This window comes from Labrus bergylta, chromosome 1 (assembly GCF_963930695.1).
Source record: "Labrus bergylta chromosome 1, fLabBer1.1, whole genome shotgun sequence".
NCBI classification, from domain to species: domain Eukaryota; kingdom Metazoa; phylum Chordata; class Actinopteri; order Labriformes; family Labridae; genus Labrus; species Labrus bergylta.
The window spans coordinates 32,623,367-32,648,035 of NC_089195.1; the positions used below are offsets into that span (position 1 = coordinate 32,623,367).

Genomic DNA, 24,669 nt, shown 5'->3' on the forward strand with positions numbered 1-24,669 from the left:
ACCGATGGATACAAGGCCAATAAATGTACGAGAAGATAAATTTAACACAACACATTCAACACATTAATAACATCACTGAGAATGACCCAACGCCTTCTTCCTACAAAACACTAAGATATAAGATAGTTATTTAGTGTTCATATGCTAAGAACAAAGTACTCTGTATCAGCAGTGTTGTGTTTAATTGCCTTGTAATTACAGTCTTTATTGTTTCCGTGGTAACATGTGATCTATTATAAGCTGGGGAGTAAAGAGCTTAATCTTTCACTTCACTTGCTGTTAGACGGGGAGATGTCCCGAGGTTGTCAGAATATATAACTCTGATGCAATTCTAGTTAAAATCTAAAGATATCAATCCCTGAGTCAGTATTACTGCAACAGAAGGATTACATCAATCCTTGTTTTTAAATAACTAAAAATGCAGATTAAATCCTTCATGCTGTCTGAATTAAATTCAAATTCAGAACATTGTAGAGCGCTGTCTCCCCCCGCCCCCTCCTCGATGTCGATCTCACACAGGTTGCCATGTGGTGGACTCTGAAGCTTCAGTGTTTATCCAGCTCTGCATGGGTCTGTAAACCTTTCTGTGTTCTAACCTCTCTCCATTTTTCAAAAGCATCTCCAATATTGATCCTAGTTTGAGCACGTTTCTGCTCGTGGAGCTTATTAGAAACATGCAGAGGCTTTTTAGGTCGGGTACAATCACTTCTATCTGAACCACTTCTCTTGCCCGCTTCCATCGCTGCAACACCTGTTGACCTGATAACTGCTCTCATATCTGACAAACCGAGGGGTGTCCAAAACGGCCGTGTGGTGGGGGGGTGTCTTAAAACCGCCTACCTTCTCTGGTCCAAACAAATCCAGAGCATTCAGGAGCAGAATCTAAAGTTAGAAGGAGGACATACTGGCTGCTGCATTGTTGTCAGAGAAGCCAGCACTTCAACATAGCATGTTTCCTTAATGTCTGATCAGATAGTAAGGTACCTTTATCATTTCAGTCAGCAGGTATATTACATACTCGTTTTAAAATATCACTGATGATGCCACGTTTTTATTTAAGCTTTGGTACTTTGCAACGCTATAACGAAATCCTAGTATCAAAAATTTAGACAACCTGAGGTACTGAAGTATTTAACTAAACCGTGTAAGAATGAAAGACCACATATAAGGATTTGCAGAGTTGTTGTAAGTTGTATGTTCTGTGTCAACCAAACCGTTCTTTAATTTTGGTTTGAGTTCTGCAGAACCGTCACATAATACCACCATAACAGAAGAAAAAAAAAGTAACAGCCTCCTCTTCTAGCAGTCTCCCTCTTAGCTCAGCCTCACTCCAACAGAAACGAAGCACTGAGAGAATATAATAAGTAGCTCCTCTGATGCCTCAGCAGCACAGACATGAGGCCTGAGAAGGGAGCAGAGTGAGAGGGAGCAGAATCTGGGAGCTAATGCACTCTGGCGGCTGCAGTGGAGCATAAAGAGAAATAAATGAGTTGGTTAATACTGAAGCAGTGGCCTTATCGAGGACGAGCAGACCAGACACTCAAACAGTTATTAAGAGGTATTTAGAGGTTAGTGTTTTTTGAATGAAACTGGACTGTACGAATCCTGACCTTCATTAAATATTGAATGAGAGCTGATGTAGATGTGAGGTATTTTCAAACATGCTCAAAACTACTTAAATGTTCTGGACGAGCTGTGTGTGTGAACACAAACAGCTTATAGTTTATAAACCAGCCCAGGCTTCTTCCTGTAAGCCCCCTCCTTAAGTTGCTGAATCTGTCTCCAGTTTTCAACCTGTTGATCAATCTTCTGTCAACATTCAATCAGATGGCCACCTCAAAAATCAAAATCTATGATTGACTGTTTGCCTAATCAGAGGCGGGACTTCAGTACAAATCAACTGTTCTGGCTGTTTTCAACAGGCTAATGGTAGCTCTTTCAGTTAGTAAATAAATACTTGACAATTTCATAAAAATGTCAAACTTTCGCACATTGTCTGACTTGCAAGGGAGTTAATTGACAATACATTTATTTTTGTAAATTAGACAGGGTGCAAGAGCTTGAGCAATTTTCTAAAAACTATTACTTGTGAATGCACAAAAATCTTTTTTTGACTCCCTAAAGAATGAAGTGAAGATGAAGACGACTTATATGCTGTCAAAATCTACAACTTACATATCATTTGAGGTGGTAGAAAGGGTAAAAACATTAAATACATTTTAATAGGTGTGCCCACAAACGTCATGCCACCCCTGCATAAGTCAGTTCCCCAGGTGGGCCACCCCAGCTTAAAAAAAGTCCAGACACGCCCCCTGGTCATCACCAGTAAGTAAGAAGCGTGGGCTCTTTTAATGAGCAGCAGTTACACTGAGGAAGCATTTCATTGCTTTGCTAGGGCGTTCATGATGGATAGGCCGGGTCTTTGTAATATAGCAATAAGTAAGGTCTATTACCTGCTTTTTGTAAAGTGTCTCGAGATAACACTTGTTATGAGTTGACGCTATACAAATAAAAATTGATTGATTGATTGATTGATTTGATCTCCTGAACTCATAAAAGCCAACATGGCTAGGTGAAAAAACAAACACATGGATGTTTTCTCACGGATCTCTTTTCATTCATTCCTCTTCTTCCTGCTTGTCTGTATTTCACAGGTCTTCTTCTTTCTTCATGTGTGTCTGGTTTTCTGTTTTCTTTTTTTTTTCATACCCTGAACTACAAGTTGTACCTCCCCAGCCAAACCTCTAGGTGGAGCCAAAACATCTCTTATCAAAGACTAAGGGCCAGACGACACTATGAAGTACTCTTACACTCGCTGCCTGTCATACAGATTGAAGATTATAATCAATACTGTGATGCTTTCCTGTTGATATGAGAGTGATCTAACCATAACCTCAAGAACCATCAACTTATTTAACAGCACAAACTTGATTCGGTGCAAGAAATAGTACCAAAGAAATGTTTCAATAGTTACCAGGAAGAGGAGAGATTGTGACAGCTTGTTTGAATGTATTATTTCATGTATTTATTTTCTCTACTTTTGACACTGAGGAGATATCTGTGTTGTCGTTGTTGAAAAGTAGAGAGGAAAGATGAACTAGGTGTAAACTTCTTCCTACTTCTTTTTAAATCATGTTCTGATTGGTTTGTGTTGAATGTGGTGACTGATATTGTTGTATTGTTGATTGCTTTTTTGTTCAAACCACATGTCAGAAATAAAGAAATGAATCAATCAAACTAGCATATCATCATAATTAAATGAGACCTTACATCACTGAACAGAGGGAGTTTAGTCATAAAATATGCACATTAAACATCCAGAGGGCTCTGTTGATTGTTGTTATCATTTTTTTAAAAGTACCACGAGGACAACACGAGGTTCACAGAGTTTGTTTCTGGTCAGACCGGCTCCTCGATGAACCCAGATCCTGATCAGTTTCTCCCTCACCTCCTCTTCACTTCTTTTTTCTTATGAAGCCAAGGGGCCGCTCGCTTTGGATAAGGCTACCTCAACTATTGTCTGTCACCATGGCAACCTGGCCACCAGCAGTGGGGACAGTGTGTGTGTGTGTGTGTGTGTGTGTGTGTGTGTGTGTGTGTAATCCAGAGTAGAGCTATTGTTTGAGGCCTGTGCAGAACACTTGAACCGTCTTTGGACAAACCGATGAAGCTGGAGTGGTTTTGCTTGTCGGGGATCGTTGTTTGGTATTTTAAACACATGTTTTTGCTGATTAATCTTTGGTTTTAAAGTGTTAAAAAGGGGCAGATGCAATGGTAAACAATTGCAGACTTATTAAAACAAAGAATTCAACCTAATTGAAAACAGATCAAACTTCTAAATGATCTCTAATCTTCTATTTTTGTTTGGTCCACTGGAGTGAAAAAGGTACTGAGCTGAAGTCTTCAGGTCACAGAACAGAGAGGCTGACATGTTATTGCTTATCGGGTGTGTGGTCATTACCTGAGCCTGAGATCCATTCAGCATCAGATAATAGAGCTTGCTGAGGATGCTCTGCTGCAGCTGGTCCCAGGAGATACTCCTGTCCTCCCGCATGAGAAACGGAGGTCCAAACCTGAGGGGAGGAGAGGAGAGGAGAGGAGGGGAGGGGATGAGAGGAGAGGAGAGGAGAGGAGAGGAGAGGAGAGGAGAGGAGAGGAGGGGAGGGGAAAAGGAGAGGAGGAAGGGGAGGGGAGGGGAGAGGACACGAGAGGAGAGAAGAGGAGAGGACACGAAAGGGAGAGGAAAGGAGAGGACAGACATGAGAGGAGAGGAAAGGAGAGGAGAGGAGAGGAGAGGAAAAGGAGAGGAGGAAGGGGAGGGGAGGGGAGAGGACACGAGAGGAGAGGAGAGGAGAGGAGAAGCCATTAGAGCTTAATTGTGGTTAAGTAATTATTTTCAGAATGTGACAAACTATACTTTAACAGAGGAACATTTCATAAGAAGTGTAAGGTGCTGGAAAACACTATGAAAAAGATGTTAACTATAATCAAGGTAAAAGTGGTTTTAATAATCCCGTTCTAACTTTATTAAACCTTCCAAAGGACTGTTGGTTATCTGGATGACTGTGGTGTACTCAGCAGCAGTTTTAGCTCAGTTTCACTCAGAGTCAAAGAGATCACACACTAAAAGACTAAAACAGTGAACGCTGACTACAACTGTGATAATTTAAGGAAAAAAAGAATAATCCACCTTTCTTATTTGTCGATAACAATGTTGAACTCAGTCGATCCCTGCAGGGAAGTCTGAGCCCCCTGTTCTTAAGTCAAGCAATGGGAACTCTTTCTTTGCACACAGTAAGCCCCCCCCCCCGAGTACGAGATGATTACTGTCCACCCTCGGTTAAATGAATACTCTCATTAATATGATGCTGTGTTACTAAGCACATAATGACTCTTAATGGCTTCAGGGGCATCGCAGTGACTGACATTTACTGAAGACGTTTGAACAAACCAAACAAAGAACTGTGAGGATCCTCATGAACGTGCCGTTTAAAATACAAGATAAAAGAATAGTAGACTTAGGGATGACCTCATATAGTTGAACCTTCAACGATGTGTTGGCCTAAGCCTCAGTCGACTTCCAGTCTCATAGTCGAACACAAGGATCATCCCATTCCAGCTGCATGGGGGTGTTTAATGTCTAACTTTACATAGATTTGTAAAGTCTGTTTTTTTTGTTGTTTTTTGTTTTCTTTCTCTCTTCTTTCTCCTTTGACTCTTCTTCTCTTTCTTTTAATTTCATTTTATTGTTTCATTTTATATAACTCATTTGTTTGTTTGCCCTTCCTAAAGATGTTAAATATCGTAGAGAAAGGGAAGAAAACCTTGATGGAGGGAAAGATTTATGTAATTTATGTAACACAGATCCAAGCTACCTCAGTTTTACTTCAAGCGACTTTAAACAAACATTCTGTATTTTAAGTGTTATTTTTAGTATTTCCACATCACTGGGGGACACAACCTTTTTGACACCACACCACTTATAAAAATGTAAAATATTGTCATCCTTATGTTGAATATAAAATATGTGTACTGTATGTTAAGACATGATAATAATAAAAAGTAATAAAAAAGATTTGTCTGTTGTCTCAAAATAATCCACCCTGCCTGTTTGTCCCACTGTGTTGTTGTTTTTGTTTTTGTTGTACAAGACAGGCATTGTAGGTGCTTAGCGCCTTAATGACGCTGCCTACCCTTGTTTGGGGAATATATGGCAACCGAGTAATTGAAACTTTCACAGGTTAAGTGCTTCAATTTGAGCAAATGTTTCACTTAGTCTCAAATGTCTGCACAGTCAGCCTCAAGCTACAGATGAACGGGAACTCATGCTGCAAGAGCTTTAAAGGTCACATATTCTGCAAATTAAACTTCACCATGTTTCTCTAACTCTAATATGTGTCTCTAGTCTGTCTACAAACACTCCAATGATGAGAAAAGTCCATCCTCTCCGTCTTTTGCCTACTCCACTTTTCAGAAAATGTGTGCTCAAACAGGCCATTTGGAGATTTTCCCTTCATGACATCACAAAGGGCAGTAACCCCTCCCCCAGGTGGGTGACACTCCGACAGCTAGGTGTTTGTTCTGCCCTCTGAGTCTGCCTTCTCAACATAAACAATAGAACACGGAGCAAGAAAGCACAGAGTACACCCAAGCCCTTCAAAAGAGGGGGCGTGGTCAGACACAGCTCATTTACATATTTAAAGGTACAGACACAGAAACAGCCTGTTCTGAGCAGGGCTGAAATAGAGGGGTTTATAGACATGATCAAATACAGGATCAGAGTGGATTTAGAACAAGAAACTTCACACACATGTTTTGGGGAGCTCTGAGACTTATTTAAACTGGTTGAAGAGGAGGAGAATATGTGACCTTTAAATAAAACCGCCTCATCAGTGGCATTAATGCAATAGAAATACAAACACATCTAGATATAAAGAGTTGGAAGATTAACTTTGTGAGCACTGTAAAAGCTTTGAGGTTAAGAAACGTCCTGACGATGTAAAGGCTCAGTGAGCACAGTCCGGCTGTAGAGACGAGTCGACACAAATTATAATTATTGTTCTACTCTTGAGTTTGTATTTTCTACCAAATATCGTTATTGTATTTTTTAATGAAAGGAGAAAAGACTCAATAAGCTGTCCTTACTGTAAAAAAAAAAGACTCACAGCAGCAGGAGAAAGTTTATCTAAAGCTCGATAAACTGCCTCATAAAAGTCACAAAACTGTCCCAATGTGCTGGAAAATCAATAAACAAGAACGGAGCCTTGTAGCTCTGTGACTCAATCAGCTGAGAACACAACATCAGGTCAAATCCAAACCATTGAGAGAGAAAAAAAACACTGAACCAGCAACAATAAGAGTTTGAGCATCCGTCAGCCTGCAGCTCACCTGACAGCCTGCTGGCCAGATCCAGCTGTGTTGCAGATGAGGAAGAGGACCTTGGAGGAGCCGCCCTGGTTCAGGTATTCAGAGGAGAGCGTGCCAGACGAGAGCAGCCTCTGACCGTCGGGTCCGGCCGTGGAGGTGTAGGGGGAGGAGGGGAGGCTGTGGTGATACCCTGAGGTGAGCAGAGGACAGGAGAGAACGAGTTTAATAAAGGCTGACGTCACAACTAGAATCTGTATCTGTTCGCTTCACAGTCGAAAAAAGTGACTCATCAAACTGGTGGCGTCAGTTTTGGTGGAGAAAAGTTAAAGCTCCTGTCGGGAACTTTTGGAATACAATAAGTGGGTGTCGTATCGTTATTCACCCTGGGGATGAATAGAGTATTTCTAACTCTGATATCAAGATGAAATGGGACGGCCAAACCTCTTATCTGCCAGGAAATGTAAACTTTGACATTATCAAATGATTTAATTAAAGAATGCATGTTCCAACCCTGCAGAGCAATTAATCATCGCCACCGTCAAGCATCACACACACACACACACACACACACACACACACACACACACACACACACACACACACACACACACACACACACACACACACACACACACACACACACACACACACACACACACACACACACACGCTGAGTGTAACTGGAATCTCACATTTTTTCACACTTAAATATAATATAAATCAAGTATATCCTCTGAAAATAACTCTGTGAGTCATGACTGTCTACAATGGGTGTAACACCCGAGTCCCACTGTCTGTGATGTTTTCAGAGTTTTCAGAGTCCTATCTTCACTTTGTTTACTGGTGCTCAAGGGCGACATCTGCTGGATCAAAAAAATCACATATTAAGCCTTTAAACAAAAAAATGATAATACCTGAGTGAGAACATAAAAGTGCTAACCTTTAAAGAACCTGAAGAAATGATGAAGTCTTTGTGTTTGTTTAAACTTCTATTCGGTCACACAGAAATGTTTAAAGTATTGTGTCGTCTCGTTCGATCACGAACACAACATCGTGTAGCATATCGCCTTGTGATCGTCACACTCCTGATATTACCACTTCAGGTGGAGCAGGCAAAAGCAAATATTGAAAGACGAGGATGAATGTGTTCAGTCAAGATTCTTCACATTCATACTTCATTCATGATTAGTGTAAATTAGTGTTTTCTCAAGGACTTTGAGAAAACAATACATTTCCACCCTGTATATTGAGGTCAGTATTGAAGTTGTTGGATTCATAACCAGAGTGTCCTACATGGCGGGGAGTGAGACGACCTGGGAGAACCTCCTGCCTGAATCTCATTCTCACCTCATCCTGGGATGCAGAGAGGAGAGCCACAGCAATTGGGAGGTGTGAGTGGGGTGGAGAAAGACAGACAGAGGGCGAAGTGAGAGACAGAGAGAGAGAGAGAGAGAGAGAGAGAGAGAGAGAGAGAGAGAGAGAGAGAGAGAGAGAGAGAGAGAGAGAGAGAGAGCACAGCGGAAAGAGCAAGAGAGTGAGAAGAGTTCTCCCAAGGCAGCTAGTAGAAAAAAAAACAGTGTCTGCTTCTTATTTTAATACAGAGTATTTCTTAACGGGAAAAAAGAAGGATCTGTGCATGAAAATAAAATGATGTTTCATACAGTCTGTGGTTATAACAGCACACTGAGCATGATGTCAGAGGAAAATGGCCGGCATGTAAACAAGATGAATTGTGTGTACAGTATTGAGGCTACCTCCTGTTAGGACTACAGTTAGCTCCCACCAAGTGGTAAACTCCGGTGTTGAAAAAATGAAGCCAATGTGGAAAGTGCAAAATCCTGCAGTTCATCAAGTGTCCACTTGAGGCTGGCAGCAGGAACACCAGAAGTCACATACACACAACAGGCAAAAAAAAAAGCTGCTTTTACAGCAGAAATAAACATGTTTACAGCCTGGTACAATTAGTACTGATGAGTTATTGTCTTCATGGACACACACTGTATGGTGGGGGATTTTTTATGATATTAGTGAGGGAAATATCCGCTGACTGAACGTTGAGTATGACCTGAAGCTGTTAAATTAGTTTAAAAGGTTACTTCCTGCAGTGTCACTGTGAACGCTGCTTTTGACGACCGCTCCACTCTGAAGGATTCCAACCACTCAGGCAACAATGATTTAAATAGCACCTGAGATCAAAGTGTTTCAGCTCTGACACATTTTTGAAACGCTTGTTTTTGACATCAATGTGTAAAAACGTTGTGAAACAAACACAAAAAAACAAAACCTCAGAGAGGATTTTGGCCACACACACACACACACCGACGCTCTTTTCCAGACAAAAATGAGAGACCCCACTGTCATAGCAAGCCACACACCTGGCTAAAAATACCCAGGGGGGGGGCTGTGGGATTATCCCCAGACGCAGACACATCTTAGGTCCTGGTAATAAGGAGCAGCTCTCTGACCACCTCCTCCTGTCAGCAAAGCACCTGAGCTTCCTGCCATCAGCCAAACAACAGATTAAGGAGGGCAGCAGCGGAGGAGCATACACCTGATGCTCCCTTTCTTTTTAAGCATCCCTCAAATATGTGGAGTTCACCGTTCCTCTGGTTTGATCTTCATGGTTTGTTTCAAAAAAAGAGATCCACATGCAGATGTGACGATCAGAGCACCAAGTGTAGACACATCAGATTTCTTTTCCGCCTTTATTGTCTTCAGGATATTTTAAATAAAGACTCTACATGTAGGGAGAAGAGCTCCTCTGTGAAGAGAACTGGAGTATTTTTTTTTTTTTTGCTGCTCTGCACTGAGTGTGCTTTAGGCAACCTGTAATTGCCTTTAATGGAACTGCACTGGAAGTGTACTTAGCGGGCTTTCATTTGCTTTTCAGCTGAATATGAGTCGAGCTCAGGAGCAGACTTTCCTGTTTCACCGTCATGTGAGACGGAGAGAGAGAGAGCGGCAGACGAGGGCTAATAAAAATCTGACACTACAAGATTCTGCTGTCGATTTCAAGACGTGATCTGCATCTCAAAGTCGGTACGGTTATCTGTGTGCTCGTCCACATGTCCCCCGCTGCACTGCTTCTGTTTCCATCGCCGGATGCCGGAACACGGCGCTGCATCAATTTACCACAGAGCAGAGATCGAGCGGGACAGGAAGTCAAGACACCAAAACAACATTAAAACATCCGGTTTATTTGTCAGAATAAGCATTCAGACGTTGCAGGAGCACGGCACAGTGGGAGCTCCACATACACACACAGTCAGACATGCACACACACACATACTGCGCTCTCCCGCTAGCTCAGCTGAACTCTGTAACGCCTCTGTTACTTCCTCTGAAGACGGTACAAAGTTGGGATCACTTCATCCCTCCCATTACGCCTCAGTGAAACGTCCCAGAGGAGTAAATATCTCGGCTTGAAGCTGCAGTCTGAACAGGTCTGTTTCTCTCTCTGTCGGCCTCACTCTGAGCAGGCAGCTCCCTCAATCAATTCTCCTCAATCTTCATTAACTCCTCCATCATTCGGGTTTCAAGCGGCTGAGCTCAAGGGCAACCGAGTAAAACATCTCAGAAAGTTAGAACCCCTAAACTTCCCCCGAGCTTCAACTACTCCACAAAGTGCCTTTCATGGGAGTTTCAGCATTTTCTATTCCACTTTTCCTTTTCAGGGTTTCAGGGGGCTGGAGTCGATCCCAGATGTCATTGGGTGAGAGGCGGGGTTACACCCTGGACTGTTCACCTGTCAATCACAGGGCTGACATATACCGTATTTTCCGCACTATAAGGCGCACCGGATTATAAGGCGCATAGAATAGAACGTGTTTACAACTGAACAAGGCTGGGAGATATTGTGAATATATAAAACTACGTTTTATACGTAGTGCATTCACAATAACTCAACGTTGTTCAAACGTTAATGTGCATATTCACAATATCTCCCAGCCTTGTTCAGTTGTAAACACGTAAAAGAAACACAGTCTGATACCGCTAATTCAAACGTTAGTGCATAACTCAACATTGTTCAGTTACGTATAACACGTAAAGCTCACTTTTTCAGTTCATTCCCCGTCCACGAATCCCTCGAATTCTTCTTCTTCAGTGTCCGAATTGAACAGTTGGGCGAGTACGGCATCCAACATGCCCGGCTCCCTCTCATTGTCATTATCCGAGTCAGTGTCGCTGAGCGCCGTGTACAACCAGTATGGATCAACCAATTAACCAATTGATCCATATATAAGGCGCTCCGGATTATAAGGCGCACTGTCGTTTTTTGAGAAAATAAAAGGCTTTTAAGTGCGCCTTATAGTGCGGAAAATACGGTAGTGACAGACAACCAGACACACTCACATTCACACCTACAGACAATTTTACAGTCACCAGTTAACCTAACGAGCATGTCTGCAATTACAGTGCAGAGTACAAGTTTAAAATCTTATTAAAGCTGTTTAATTAAAGGCAGCTACAAACAAGTGTGTCTTAACCTCGATTTAAGAGGAAACAGCGCTAACACTCGCACCACCATGCAGCAGATCTAAATATGACAAATCATCTTTCAGATGAATAAAAACTCATTATTCATCACAAACCCGATGTAGGCTACGATGTAGAATCTATGAATAAAGATGAATCTTGTTTATACATTCACACAGCTCTACCTGATGTCTGTGCCACGATGGTAAAGGCTCAACCTGTTGTGAAGTGGTAACGTGGACAGGTAATGTATGCTGAGATATCGGAGCAACACGTGTCAGTTTTCTCAGTCAGCAGACACATACTGATGTCCTCTCACAGCTGGTTTTCTCTCTGACAAGCCAAAACAGCAAACCAGTTTGAAGGTCACTCAACTACTTTGGAGTGATTTTAAAACAGCAGAACTGAGTGAGGGAGAGAGAGAGAGAGAGAGAGAGAGAGAGAGAGAGAGAGAGAGAGAGAGAGAGAGAGAGAGAGATGGGAATGAATGGGCTGAGATGTGCTCTCAGTGTGAGATGACGTGGAAGATTGAAACAGGAAGAAGTCAAATTACAGAGTCAGATTTTTGTCTCGCCCAGAGGAGGAACAGAGGATTATTTTTATGTGATACAGACTCCATCATCACATCTCTACATGTTACTCTGTGATCCTGGAAATGATATTTTTCCGCCATGTTCTGGCTGATCTTGTAGTAGAGGATGTAAATGATGCTCCTAGTGAAACACACAAGTATTCTCCACGTATGAGAGTGCTTTTCAGATTGAAGGGATGGACATCACTGTGGAGCCGTCATTATATCAAAAGCAGCAGCAGCACAAAAGGCTCTTTATCTGAGCTGTAGAACAGCAGAGCAGTATTAGAGCCTGTGTCCACACAGACAGCGTCCACATTACCTCCATTTTAGAGCGCTTCCTACCTGACCTCTTTGTTGCTAGGTTACGAAAATTTGCTTAATGTTTGATTAAATTCAAGGAGATTTCACCAAGAAAACATGAAAACAATGTAAAGTGTCCTGGCATCATCATCAGCAGATCCACACCTGGAAACTCTGTCCTCCAAAAGACGAGGCGGACTAGCACCCTCATCCGCTGCTGTTGTTATTGTTGTAAAAGCTGATATCAGAAGTCCCGCCCCTTCTTGGTTTTGTCGGTAATGGAGAAGTGACATAAGTTGAACTGATTCCAACTAAGAGCGCTGTGAGAGCAGCGACAAAAAACAGCTGAAGGCAGAGGGCGTTTTCAGCGCTCAGGATGCTCAACTACTTTGTTTTTGAGTAGAAAAACAAAAATCTGTCTGTGGACACCGGCCCTAACAGAGCTCTGTGTCGTGTTCTGGTGTCTGATACACCGTCAAACATGTGGATGAGGAAACAGATATGAGGAAACAAATTAATTTAAATACTCGCCCGCTTTGTTTCAGACCATTAATTAAACACGTTTCAATGTGAGAGTTCTCCTTGTGTTAGATCCTCTAAACGCTCTCTCTAAACATCTGTCCTCCCCACTCGAAGTTTAACTACGCAGAAAATGCTTGCCATATATCATCTTCAGTATCGTCGGAGTATCGGCGTTCTGTGGTCCGAGCAGGGCGGCTCGTGTAAATTGTAGTTTAGCTACACTTCATTAAACACGACATAAATCCACTGGAATGGAAGTTATGATATCCTGGAATCTGCTCCGCTGTGATCTCATGAATTATTCTGAGCCGAGGACCATTCATCACTTTCATCAGACGGCTCAGGAGAAAGGAGGAAGTCACAGTGAGTGTGTGTGTGTGTGTGTGTGTGTGTGTGTGTGTAAATAACAGTATTCCCTCTGACTCTCTTGATTTATAAATAGCTAACTTTTTGTTTTTGCTTCACAATAAAGCTGCCATTTCAAAATGTGCAGATTGCATAAAGTGTGCTGCGACAGTGTTGCTTATTAGCATGCTCGCTGCTTATTGATATCTATCATGTCTGTGGATCCTCCACCTGTTTGGGATGGGGGGTGGAGGGGTTCAAATCTGCTTCTCCTTGTATGATGGGGGAAAAAATCTGACAAGCAACCATTTTAAATGCTGCATCATGTTAGTTTTCCTATATGTGTAGTTCTTTAGTCTCTAGCAATATTTGCACGCTGTTTTTGTCTTTAAAACAAAATGAACCTTTCCTCACATCCACCATGTCTGTACGCGACCCTGAACAAGAGTGTTCAAAGGCAGACATCGCCCTCTGCTGGATTAACTTGAGGATTGCAATGTATATTTTTGTCTCATGGATTTAAATTGTCCATATATGGGTTGTTGTTGTTTTTTCGAGGGTCAGTAACAACCCTAGTGACAACCATAACACAATAACTACAGACGTCTACATTGCAACTTTTACTTCCAGCAGCCGGTTAAACAAAATATTGTTTATAACTGGAGGCGGGGCTTATGACTTGTAACACAGCCATTAAATAGGCTTCACTTTTTTAAAAGCTGTCATGTCGTCTTTCTAATTATAAAAGTGGAGGGTAAAAGGTTGATCAACAGGACAGAGTGATGGAAACTAGATCACTGTTCTTGCTGCACATGTTACCATGGTTACCTGAGTGCTGTGAGGAGCCTCCACGACTGTGGAGGGGCGGAGCCTGAAAGGCGTAGACGACATCACTGTCAGCGATGGCTGTCAGGTCATCGTCGTCTGAGAAGGAGCGCTGGAAACCCGTGGAGAAGAGCTCGGAGAGGATGACCTGAAGACACGACGAGAGAGGAAAACGAGACGGTGTGAGCTTTCTGCTTTCAGACACACACAGCTACAAAAAAGAAACAACTTCTGAATGCTTTAAACCAAATTATACTAAATGGGACCAGAAACTGAATTTAAATGATACTGAAACAGAAAAAACGACATTCAGCCTTCATGGCAGAAGAACTAACTTCCTGTTCAGACTGGCAGAGATGTGCGACATCGTAAAAAGAGTTCTGCACGTTCAAAGAGAAACTCAAACTCGTGTTATCAGATCAAGTAAAGACAAAATCTAAAGGTTGCTGCTTTAGAAATAAATCCTTTAAATCAGCTCGTACACGCTTAAAGACATTTAATCAGAGACCACAGCTCGAGCACTACAGTAAAATACAGAATATCAAAACTCCCATCATGAAACTCTGCAAAGAGAATAATATCAGGGACGAGTTTCTTCTTTCAAAATGTCTCATTACTCGATGTGTGCACGTCCTACTTTCATGTTTAAGTCATCAGAGCCTTTACACTGATACTAAAGCTTCTACTCAGTGAGCAGAGCCATGCAGAGTATAAACTGCAGACTGAGACGTGTTGGTTTGAAGTCTTTGACTCTATCGTGCCTTATGCCATGACAAGAAATTTCCATGTTTGATTGAGAGGCAGACGTGCTGATTATAGCACCTTTGTGGGAGGATAATGAGGTGACCATGACAACAGCACTTAAAGGTCACACATTATACAGCAAAATACACTTTACCATGATTTTCTAGCACTAATATGTGTACCTAGCATGTCTACAAACTTAGAATATTTTCACAACTGTGTGTCTGTGTGTCTGTGTGTGTGTGTGTGTGTGTGTGTGTGTGTGTGTACCTGGTCTGGGGAGATGTTGCCCTCCTCTGCCACCATGGATCTGAGGCTGGACACGGAGCCAAAGAGAGGGACAGCCAGTCCCACCCGCAGGTACCTCTGACCCTTTGTACTGAAAACCAGCGTCACATACATCGGTCTGTGGGGTAAAAAAAAACAGGAGAGAGAGGGAGGGGGAGAGGAAGTGTATTTGTGTTTGTATGTGTGTGTGTGTGTGTGTGTGTGTGTGTGTGTGTGTGTGTGTGTGTGTGTGTGTGTGTGTGTGTGTGTGTGAGGGAGGAAAGGGGAGGAAGAGAGAGGGAGAAGATAGATTACATCTTAGAGCAATGTGCCAAATTGTTTGGCAATACTGATTTTGCATATTTACATAATTTCATATTCCAAACACACACACACACACACACACACACACACACACACACACACACACACACACACACACACACACACACACACACACACACACACACACACACACACACAGGTGTTATGCAGATACCTCTGGAGACACACGTCAACTAAAATCCAAATAGAGAGAGAGAATAATGCATTTCTTAAAGTCAGGTGCGCCGGGGGCAACAGAGATCAGGCTGACGGTTTGTTTAGGAGATGTACTCCTGCAGAGTCTTGATGTGTTTCAGCTGAAAACAAAAGACCTGCACTAAGTGAGACTTCGAAATGAAACCATGAAGCTGCACCATGTCTGAAAGAAATCCCTCTGACAATGCTGCAGCAGCAATCTACCTGCATGATGTCTGTGTCTGATCCAAAGTGAGCTCGTTGTATTCAGTCGTAGCTTTTGGAGTGTTTCATCTCTCTTCAGTGTGAGCGTTTGAATTTATGTGTGACTGGACATGACTGAAACCAGCACATTGGTGACGGTCCCTCAGGAGGTCCCTCTGTGCTGGGACACATTTGATTCAGAACAATCAGAAACACCTCCAGTAAGGGATGAAAATGTTGAAAGGATGGTGGAGACTCAAGAGAGAGAGAGAGAGATAGAGAGAGAGAGATAGAGAGAGAACCAACAGATACTCATTTATTCCCTTTTGGTTTCATGCTGTTGAATGCGTAACTTTAATTGATTTACTGTATGTACTGTTACTGTAAATTTAGGTAACCTGTAAGGTCCATTCATCTGTATCTATTTATTAGATACATTTCTGGCGTTGTATTTATTCATTTCTAAATTTGCTAGCTCTGGTTTTCGTAACAGTAACAGGACAATAAAAGAAAACTGAAAATAAAAGCAAAAAGGCAATTAATGCAAACTACGGTAGCCCTAAGTGGACATGCATCAATAAGGCAAATTTCAGTTTTTTTCTCCACAACTGAAATTATACATCTCCAGTGGTGATTCTTGAGTTTCTTGGGGCCTGAAGCATAAATCAATTGGGGGGGGTCCTCCAACCAGCGTTCATCTGCCAGTGTCCCGACATTTTCTCCTCTTCCTTCTTTTTTCTTGTTTCTTTATCCTCTCCTATAGACGTATCGTTCCTATTCATTTTTTTACTTTGTTAAGAAACTTTTGTTTTCACAGCAATAATGCACAAGACGCTTAGCAGGGCAACGAGAGTGAGTGCTGTCAGATGGGGCCCCTTTAGGGAGGTTACTGTCATTGCAAAATTTGCACATTTTGGGCCACTGCTAAGGTCTAAGTTTGTGAGCCCTGAGGGCCCCCCGTACTAGTCTGGGACACCAAGCAGTTGCATGCCTTGCATGTTAACAAGCAGCACTTTTGTATGTCTCATTATCTCGAAATAACAAGGTTTTAGTTTTTTCTTGATAGCTTGATAAATTCCCTCGACATCACTGGAAAAAATGAGCGATGTTATCCCGAGTTAACGAGATAAATACGTTGAAATCTCGAGAAAACAACTAAAAATTTACGTCCATGAAAAAATATACGGATGTACAGCCGCTCAGGGCTTCTTTAGCAAACAGACACTTAGCAAACTAATAAAGGCAAACAGACTTACACTTCTTTTATTTTTATTTATTTGTTTATTATTATTATTATTAAATTAAAAAAAAATCATTGTTAAAATATTTATAATTGCTAATTATTACTTTTCATTATTGTTATTGTATTATTTGTTATTATATGCTTTGGCAATATTTTACACATTCATGCCAATAAAGCTATTTGAATTTAATTGAATTGACTGATTCAGTAACTAAAAAAAAATGAATAAACTGATCTATGAATAAATTATAGATCAGTAACACAGTCTTTGTAAAAGTCTGTCTGAAGACTGAATGTGATGAGGACATGAGAGAAGAAAAAGGAGAGCAGGTATAGTAAAGAAATTAAAAACAAAAGTGTGAAGGAAACGACAGAGCTGCTGGGACAGAGCGAGGTCACGCCTTCTCATTTGGGATAATCGCTGACACCTCCACATCCTGTTTCCCATCATGCAATATTCAGGTGAGTAATGCGTTAGCAGCGGGGTGGCTGACAGGGCCAGACGGCAGAGGATCCCAGCAGCTGTTTTATTTACGCTGTAGATGCTCCGAGATGAGACTCCGAGATGGGAAATGAAAAAAGGAAGAGAGAGGTGTGAGATGATCCTCGAGAGGAACAGGAAATCAAGATGTCTTCTATCGCAGCAGGTTTGCAGCCTCACGGCCCCCCTGCTGATTAGAAAACCAAAGTCTCTACTGAACAGCAAAGTCTCCTCATTTCCTATTTTACAGACAGAAGAAGAAATATATGAAAGTCCACTTATTGCTTCCACTCAGAAAAGAAAAAAGTGTGAACGCCAAGAATTGAAGATGAAGAAAAACACTCGTCTTCAGTCCTAATGATGAGATAAAAAGTCATGGTGGTGGCATAAAAAGTAAAAAGGTCAAATTGGTGGATGTGGCTTTATATCTTAAAGGCTTTAAAGGGTTTTTTTTACACTTAAATATAATATAAATCAAGTATATCCTCTGAAAATAACTCTGTGAGGCATGACTGTCTACAATGGGTGTAACACCACGTCCTATCTTCAGTTTGTTTACATCGCCCGGACGGCCGGCTGACTAAAAGTTGTTTAATTGAGGGACTAGAGAAAAGAAGAATAACATACTGTACTCACTGCTTAACTGTGTTTCTAGATCACGCTCATTTCAGGTAAATTTACATGCAGTGTGAAGATACCAGCATAATAAAGATCACTAGCATTAGCATGCTAACAGTTGTTTTGGTTTCATGCTGGTGCTCAAGGGCGACATCTGCTGGATCAAAAAATCACGTATAAAGCCTTTAAAGAGTAACTAAACCCCCAGATCATTTTTTTTCCATCTGGAAACCTCTGTATATGGGAATCATGTGTTATTTATGTGTGTGTGTTTGTGTGTGTGTGTGGCAAAGACTGTCTGATGTTGCAGCTGATGGTGACGGCATAAAGGATTGAGTGGGTGTGTCTTATCCCCCTCCCCCCAGCCCCCTCCAAGTTGATGCGTTGATGTTCTAATGACTTTTTTTTAAATCCTGTGTAGATACACTTCAGCTGAAACTCTGCGGCTGAGTTCTCCACAATATATTTTGTATTTTTAGGTCTTATGTTTTTCTTAATGATTTCCTTACAGCTCTGGTTTTTATGAATAGTGTTCTATAAATAAACTCGCCTGCTATGCTGTGTTCAGGCGCCGAATGAAAAGCCTGTCAAAAGAAACTTTTGAGAAACGGTTGATGAACACATTTGCACTGACAGGTAACATTTTTAGACCAGAAAGACACTCTCAGTAGAGTGCAGATGTCTGAGACAATGAATGTAACTTTTTTTTACATTTTCACAGCTCCCTCCTGTTTCACAAAAAGATTGATGCTACTTTTATCACATACAAAAGAAGTGCTTCTCAAGACCTCAAAATCCTGCTCAGACTTTAAGTTACTCTTTCATAATGTTTGTTGCTATGCAATGTTGAAGTGCTACAATGCAGCAGCCAGTATGTCCTCCTTCTAACTTTGGATTCTGGTCCTGAATGCTCTGGATTTGTTTGGGCTGTAGGTGGTTTTAAGGCTGACCCCCACACGGCCATTTTGGACGCCCCTTGGTTTGCCAGATGTGAGAGCAGTTATCAGGTCAACAGGTGTTGCAGTGATGGAAGCGGGCAAGAGAAGTGGTTCAGATAGAAGTGATTGTACCCGACCTAAAAAGCCTCTGCATGTTTCTAATAAGCTCCACGAGCAGAAACGTGCTCAAACTAGGATCAATATTGGAGATGCTTTTGAAAAATGGAGAGAGGTTAGAACACAGAAAGGTTTACAGACCCATGCAGAGCTGGATAAACACTGAAGCTTCAGAGTCCACCACATGGTGACCTGAGTGAGCATGGACTCTAGAGAGGAGGGGGGGGAGACAGCTCTCTGTAATGTTTAGAATTTAGACTGCAGTACCCGTTTTAAACACTAGGTGTCAGAGTTACATATTGCTCCTTTAAATGATTCTATTGATTTACATCTTGGGAATCCAACTGGAAATATTGAAAGTATTGTTTTATGAATGGGATAAAAAATAAAATGAATAACTTAAACATCACAAAAGTAGAACAGGAGCTGCATGCAATCACTTAGTCCATGTTCTCTGGAAACGTGTTGGGCCCTTTTGTACTTTGCAGCCTTACAGGGTCCTGTGAGAAATCCTAACTTCATTAATTTCACTGAAAAGGAACGAGGAAGATTCTTGGCAAAGACTGAAGACGTTCTGAATAGTTGCTTGAGAACAAATAGTTTTATTGAGGGGAACTGTGCAGAGACAGTCAGCGATAGTGAGGTGTGTGTTTTTTCTTTCTTTCTCTTCCACAGAGGCGATATCTGCAGCACCCAGACCTCAGTGCCCCGCTGTCAGCCAGACCCTGCTGTGTCTCTGTCTCTTCTCAGGCATTCTAATGGGATACTGCTGCATGAGGACACTGTGTGTGTGTGTGTGTGTGTGTGTGTGTGTGTGTGTGTGTGTGTGTGTGTGTGAAGCCAGTGTGGGTCCAGCAGTGAATCTGAATGCTTTTTCCTCCTTGTTGGGTTCAGTGGACTGCAGGGACAGACCACACACTGTAAGGGAGTCACAGAAGTGAGTTTGGGGGGTGGGGGATGGGAGGGGTGGGACATGCAGAGAGGATACAGAGCAGGGACGTCTGCATGTTTGAAGATATGAGGAATCACTGCAGACCGACTACAAGCAAATCATGTTTGAGGAGTTTAACTGATATTTGTTGTATTAGTATTCTTTTCAGACACTGTGTGTGACTGAAGGTGTGGGCATATATATATACTAACTCCTAACCCGAATCTATTGGCGGAAAAATGTCCAAGTCTGCCACAGTAGCAAGCAGCAAGCTGCTATTGGACCTTCTTCTGGTGGAGGTTAAATGGTAAATGGACTTGAGCTTTACTCCAGAGCACTTTTACACCACAAGTCGCACCTATCCATTCACACACTGATGTTGGAGGTTGCTATGTACTGAATTAATTTGCACAAACAGGCATGCGGACGTCAACCTGCAAGGAGTGGTACATGGTTCAAGTGTTGCTAACATTAGCCAGAACCAGCAAATCAATTTGACATGTTACCTGCAGACCAGGGGTGATCCTGTGTTTAGCCATGTTCAATTACTTATGCTCAATTTTGACTGTTTCGTCAATGTTTTTTTACTTTCAGACTAATCAACCGGTCTGTATCTAAATTAGAATTTAGCTGGAAATGAGTCCTATAGGAACGTCCCTAGTCCAGACCCTAGCTGATATGAGCCCTAGACCACCAGAGAGCATCAGAACACTTCTTGATGAAGTGACCCAGACCAACAAAGTGACTGATCAACATGCCAGACAATCACCATCAGTCTTCATCCATCATTGTTTTAACTGTAAGGGGGCAGACAAACATGCACCGGCATCATACTGAAATGAAAGCTGATGTCCACAGTAACAACATTATCGTTTTGTGTGTCATCATACATTACCTCGTTTGTCGTAGGGGGATGGGCAGAGAGATGCAGGAAAACGGGTCGAAGGTGTTGCTCTGCTTAAGGCAATGTGGGCACGTCAGAGAGGACCTGGAAAAAGACAGAGAGAGAATAATTTGAGTCATTTTTTTGATGACTATATACTCTTTGTTTGGATATCTTAAAAGCCATTTGCTCTTTAGGTCTCCATCCTTGGGTAGCATTGTTAATAATTCCTCTTGCCATCACCTGCCATCTTGATCCTGATTTTACTACCTCAATTGTGTGAATTCTGTTTATAAAGTTTTTCAATGAGGTTCCAATGGGACTGGTACTTTGTGTATAACATGGGGGCACTCCTCTGGGGCCCCTGCAGAAAGCAAATCAAGAAATCTGTCCTAAATGTGTTGTTAAATAAAGGTCAGAAAGTGAGAAAAGGTGGGATGAGGTTACAAATATTGGTGCACAAAATACAGAGTTATGCAGGTGAGGTGTTGCAGAATATTAAAAGACTGGATCCTAAGAACACAGTTATCTTAAGAGGAGAAAGTAAAGGATGAAGGGTTGGAGGAAATAGAACAAAGGCTGACTTCAGAGTAGGCAGATGATGCAAAAAGTGGCGAGCAAAGAGACAGAGAAGAACAAAAAAGACGACAGTACGGGTCTTAGGGTTCAGTGGGACCGTAGATCTCTGAACAGAAGGCTGGCAGAAACACAATCGAGTTGACAAAACCAAACAGCAAAGCGGATGGAGAAAAAAGCTGATGACAGCACCCGTCAAGGTCTTTGAGTCTCCAGGACTGAAGATCATGATCAGAGAGTAAAGAAAAAAAGAGAATCATGGGTCATTTGTTGGACGCGGCAAAACAGGATTCATGAAAGACTGATGACTGTTTTGATTATGAAAGATTTTGGCATCATGCAGTCAAATTATAAGAACACTTCCCCACGGCATTGGGTTGTGTGTGAACCTACAGGTTAGCCCTGGTTAGCTTAGCTGAGAGAGACTAATACAAGAGTAAATATCTTCTTTGCTCCTTCCACAGGAAACAAAATCTGCCTACCAGTACTCAAAAATGTACTACTCAAAGCAGCAAAATGTAGCTAAAATTGGTACCGCGGTCCAAATTCAAAAGTTTGTGTGCTCTTAGCGTAACTTGATGCTTGCTTACACTCTTGATCTCAGTAAATAAAGAGGGTAATGTAAATTTGGCACAATAAAGGAGGGCTCAGTGAAGGAGACGCAAACTTATGAGGGAGACTCCTCTCTCTTTGCAGACGGCGCCCTAACGCTTTGGTGGAGAGACACAGAGAGACACAAGATAACAGAAACTCTCCAAGCTGGCTCGCAAACACCACAGTGTTTTCTGAACGGGAGTTCTCGTCAGCAGGTGATATTGTAAATAAAAAGTTAGACTCGATCCCAATCAAGATGATAGACTTGTGTAAGGGGAATAATATTTAAAAGTTGTTGGCTTAATAATGCTCATATTGTAACGGTTCAAAGCGTTTGAAATTCTCGATTAGTGGGCTACCTATAATTCAAGTGGTGTGAAAACGGTCTTCTCATATCATAACATCTTTTACAGATGTGAGATCTTTATAAGTCTTTATATCTGATTTTTCACACTTAAATATAATATAAATCATGTATAGCCTCTGAAAATAACTCTCTGAGTCATGACTGTCTACAATGGGTGTAACACCCGAGTCCCACTGTCTGTGATGTTTTCAGAGTTTTCTGAGTCCTAGCTTCAGTTTGTTTACATCGCCGGGACGGCCGGCTGACTCCTCCCCTCGTGTATAAAAGTTGTTTAATTGAGGGACTAGAGAAAAGAAGAATAACATACTGTACTCACTGCTTAACTGTGCTAGCATTAGCATGCTAACACAACAATGCAGCGCGAGTTGTTTTGGTTTCATGCTGGGTCTCAAGAGCGACATCTGCTGGATTAGAAAATCGCATATAAAGCCTTTAAGTTGTTGAAGTTTTAAAAATAGAGTAAGAATTTTTTTTAATGTTGCTGTACAAAAAACTTTAAAGTAGTTTTCCTCTCTGTACGTTAACTTCTGATGTCCTTTGTAAATGACTCTCAGAGGGAATTGTTGCTGCATAATGCTGACAGCTTACAGCGTTTCTGCACATTTTGAGAGTGTGAGTGTGTTGCCTGATGCTCGGTTGATCTCCTGCTGTCTCGCTATCATTCCTGCCAGTTGAGTCGTATCCAAGTCTGTGGAGCTGCTAACACGTCGGATGTACAAATATGTTGGAAATAATACAACAGTTTTCAGGCTGTCAGTGTTGTGAGCAGCGTGCCGAGGCAGACAGTCACAGGCTCGCTAATGATGCCGGTTTGTACTGAGTGAAGCAGACTGACAGGCCGTCAGCACACACACACACACACATACTGTAGACACACACACACACACACACACCCACACACATACTGTAGACACACGCACACACACACACACACACACACACACACACACACACACACACACACTGACACACGCACACTGTAAACACACGCACACACACACACACACACACACACACACACAGACACACACATACTGTAGACACACACACACATACTGTAGACACACACACACAGACACACACATACTGTAGACACACACACATACAAAAACATACTGTAGACACACACACACACACACACACACACACACACACACACACACACACACACACACACACACACACACACACACACACACACACACACACACACACACACACACATTTTTGATAGGTAGCTGGTAGTGGGGCTAATACGTCAAACATAAAGACCAGCATCCTTCAGACCAGGTACCTGAACCTGCACCAAGCACGCCACCGAACACGCAGCTGGCCGACAGAACAGCAGCGTCTCTAAATATCAGAATGAAAGATGAGCTGCTAAAATAAATAAAAAACACTCCACCAGCAGCATCTCTGAAACATATGCAGTTTCACAATGTCTGTTCACAGCAGTTACTCTAAATTCAGAATCTGTGCAGAACAAAGATCAGGGATAGGAGGGTGAAAACGATACGATGCAGCTCAAAAAAGACCAGGACGTTTTGTATACGGCACACTCTGTATAGAAGTCATGTAACGGGTGCTGGATGGCCTCATTTGGGAGGGGGTGTCTGATGCACGCTCCATGTGCAGAAGCTGACGTCCTCCAAGCCGGCAGCCCGGGTACGGACCTGTGGCTCGTTTCCCACTTCTTCCTCCCCGCTCTCTTGATCCTGTTTCCAGCTGTTTCAGCTTTTCTAACATTGAAGGCATAAAAGGGACGCCAGCAGCCTAGTGATGGTTAGTGCCTACACCATGTATGGAGGCGAAAGTCCTCTAAGTGGGCGGCCTGGGCTTGAATTCCACCTGTGACCAAATTGACTCCATCAGTGGACTGTGTCAGTGAGAAGGTGTGTACGCAGTGGCATGACCTCAACATCCACCAAGATGTGTGCAGAAAGTGAGAGTGTCACAGGGTTCTGGAAGTTTTTGGGGCGCTGGTGGTCTAGTGGTTAGTTTGCACACCATGTACAAAGGCTGTTGTCCTCAAAGCGGGGGGCCCGGGTTTGACCTTTCCTACATGTCATTCCCCTCTCTCTCTCCCTCTCTCCCTGATTTCTGACTCCATCCACTGTCTCTAATTTGAAGGTATTAAAAACCAACAAATAAAACCTAAATAAATTAAAGAAAAACCTACATATTTTCTTATCTTCCCAAATCCCCCCCGGGCCAGCTGTAAATGATAAATGATCGAGTGTTGAGTGCAGAATACATATTTATAGGTCTTGGCTAGACT

The 24,669-nt window shown here is 42.2% G+C and overlaps 1 protein-coding gene across 1 annotated transcript in view; it reads right to left on the reverse strand.

The window, feature by feature from the left end:
• usp43a (ubiquitin specific peptidase 43a) overlaps positions 1-24,669 on the reverse strand; it is a 119,804-nt gene that overhangs the window by 42,312 nt on the left and 52,823 nt on the right. The window contains exons 4-8 of the mRNA XM_020654153.3: positions 20,867-20,959; positions 14,924-15,059; positions 13,913-14,057; positions 6,889-7,057; positions 3,962-4,073 (exon numbers count right to left, since the gene is read on the reverse strand). Of these exons, the coding sequence (XP_020509809.2) occupies positions 3,962-4,073; positions 6,889-7,057; positions 13,913-14,057; positions 14,924-15,059; positions 20,867-20,959 (655 nt within the window). The remainder of the gene's footprint in view (positions 1-3,961; positions 4,074-6,888; positions 7,058-13,912; positions 14,058-14,923; positions 15,060-20,866; positions 20,960-24,669) is intronic.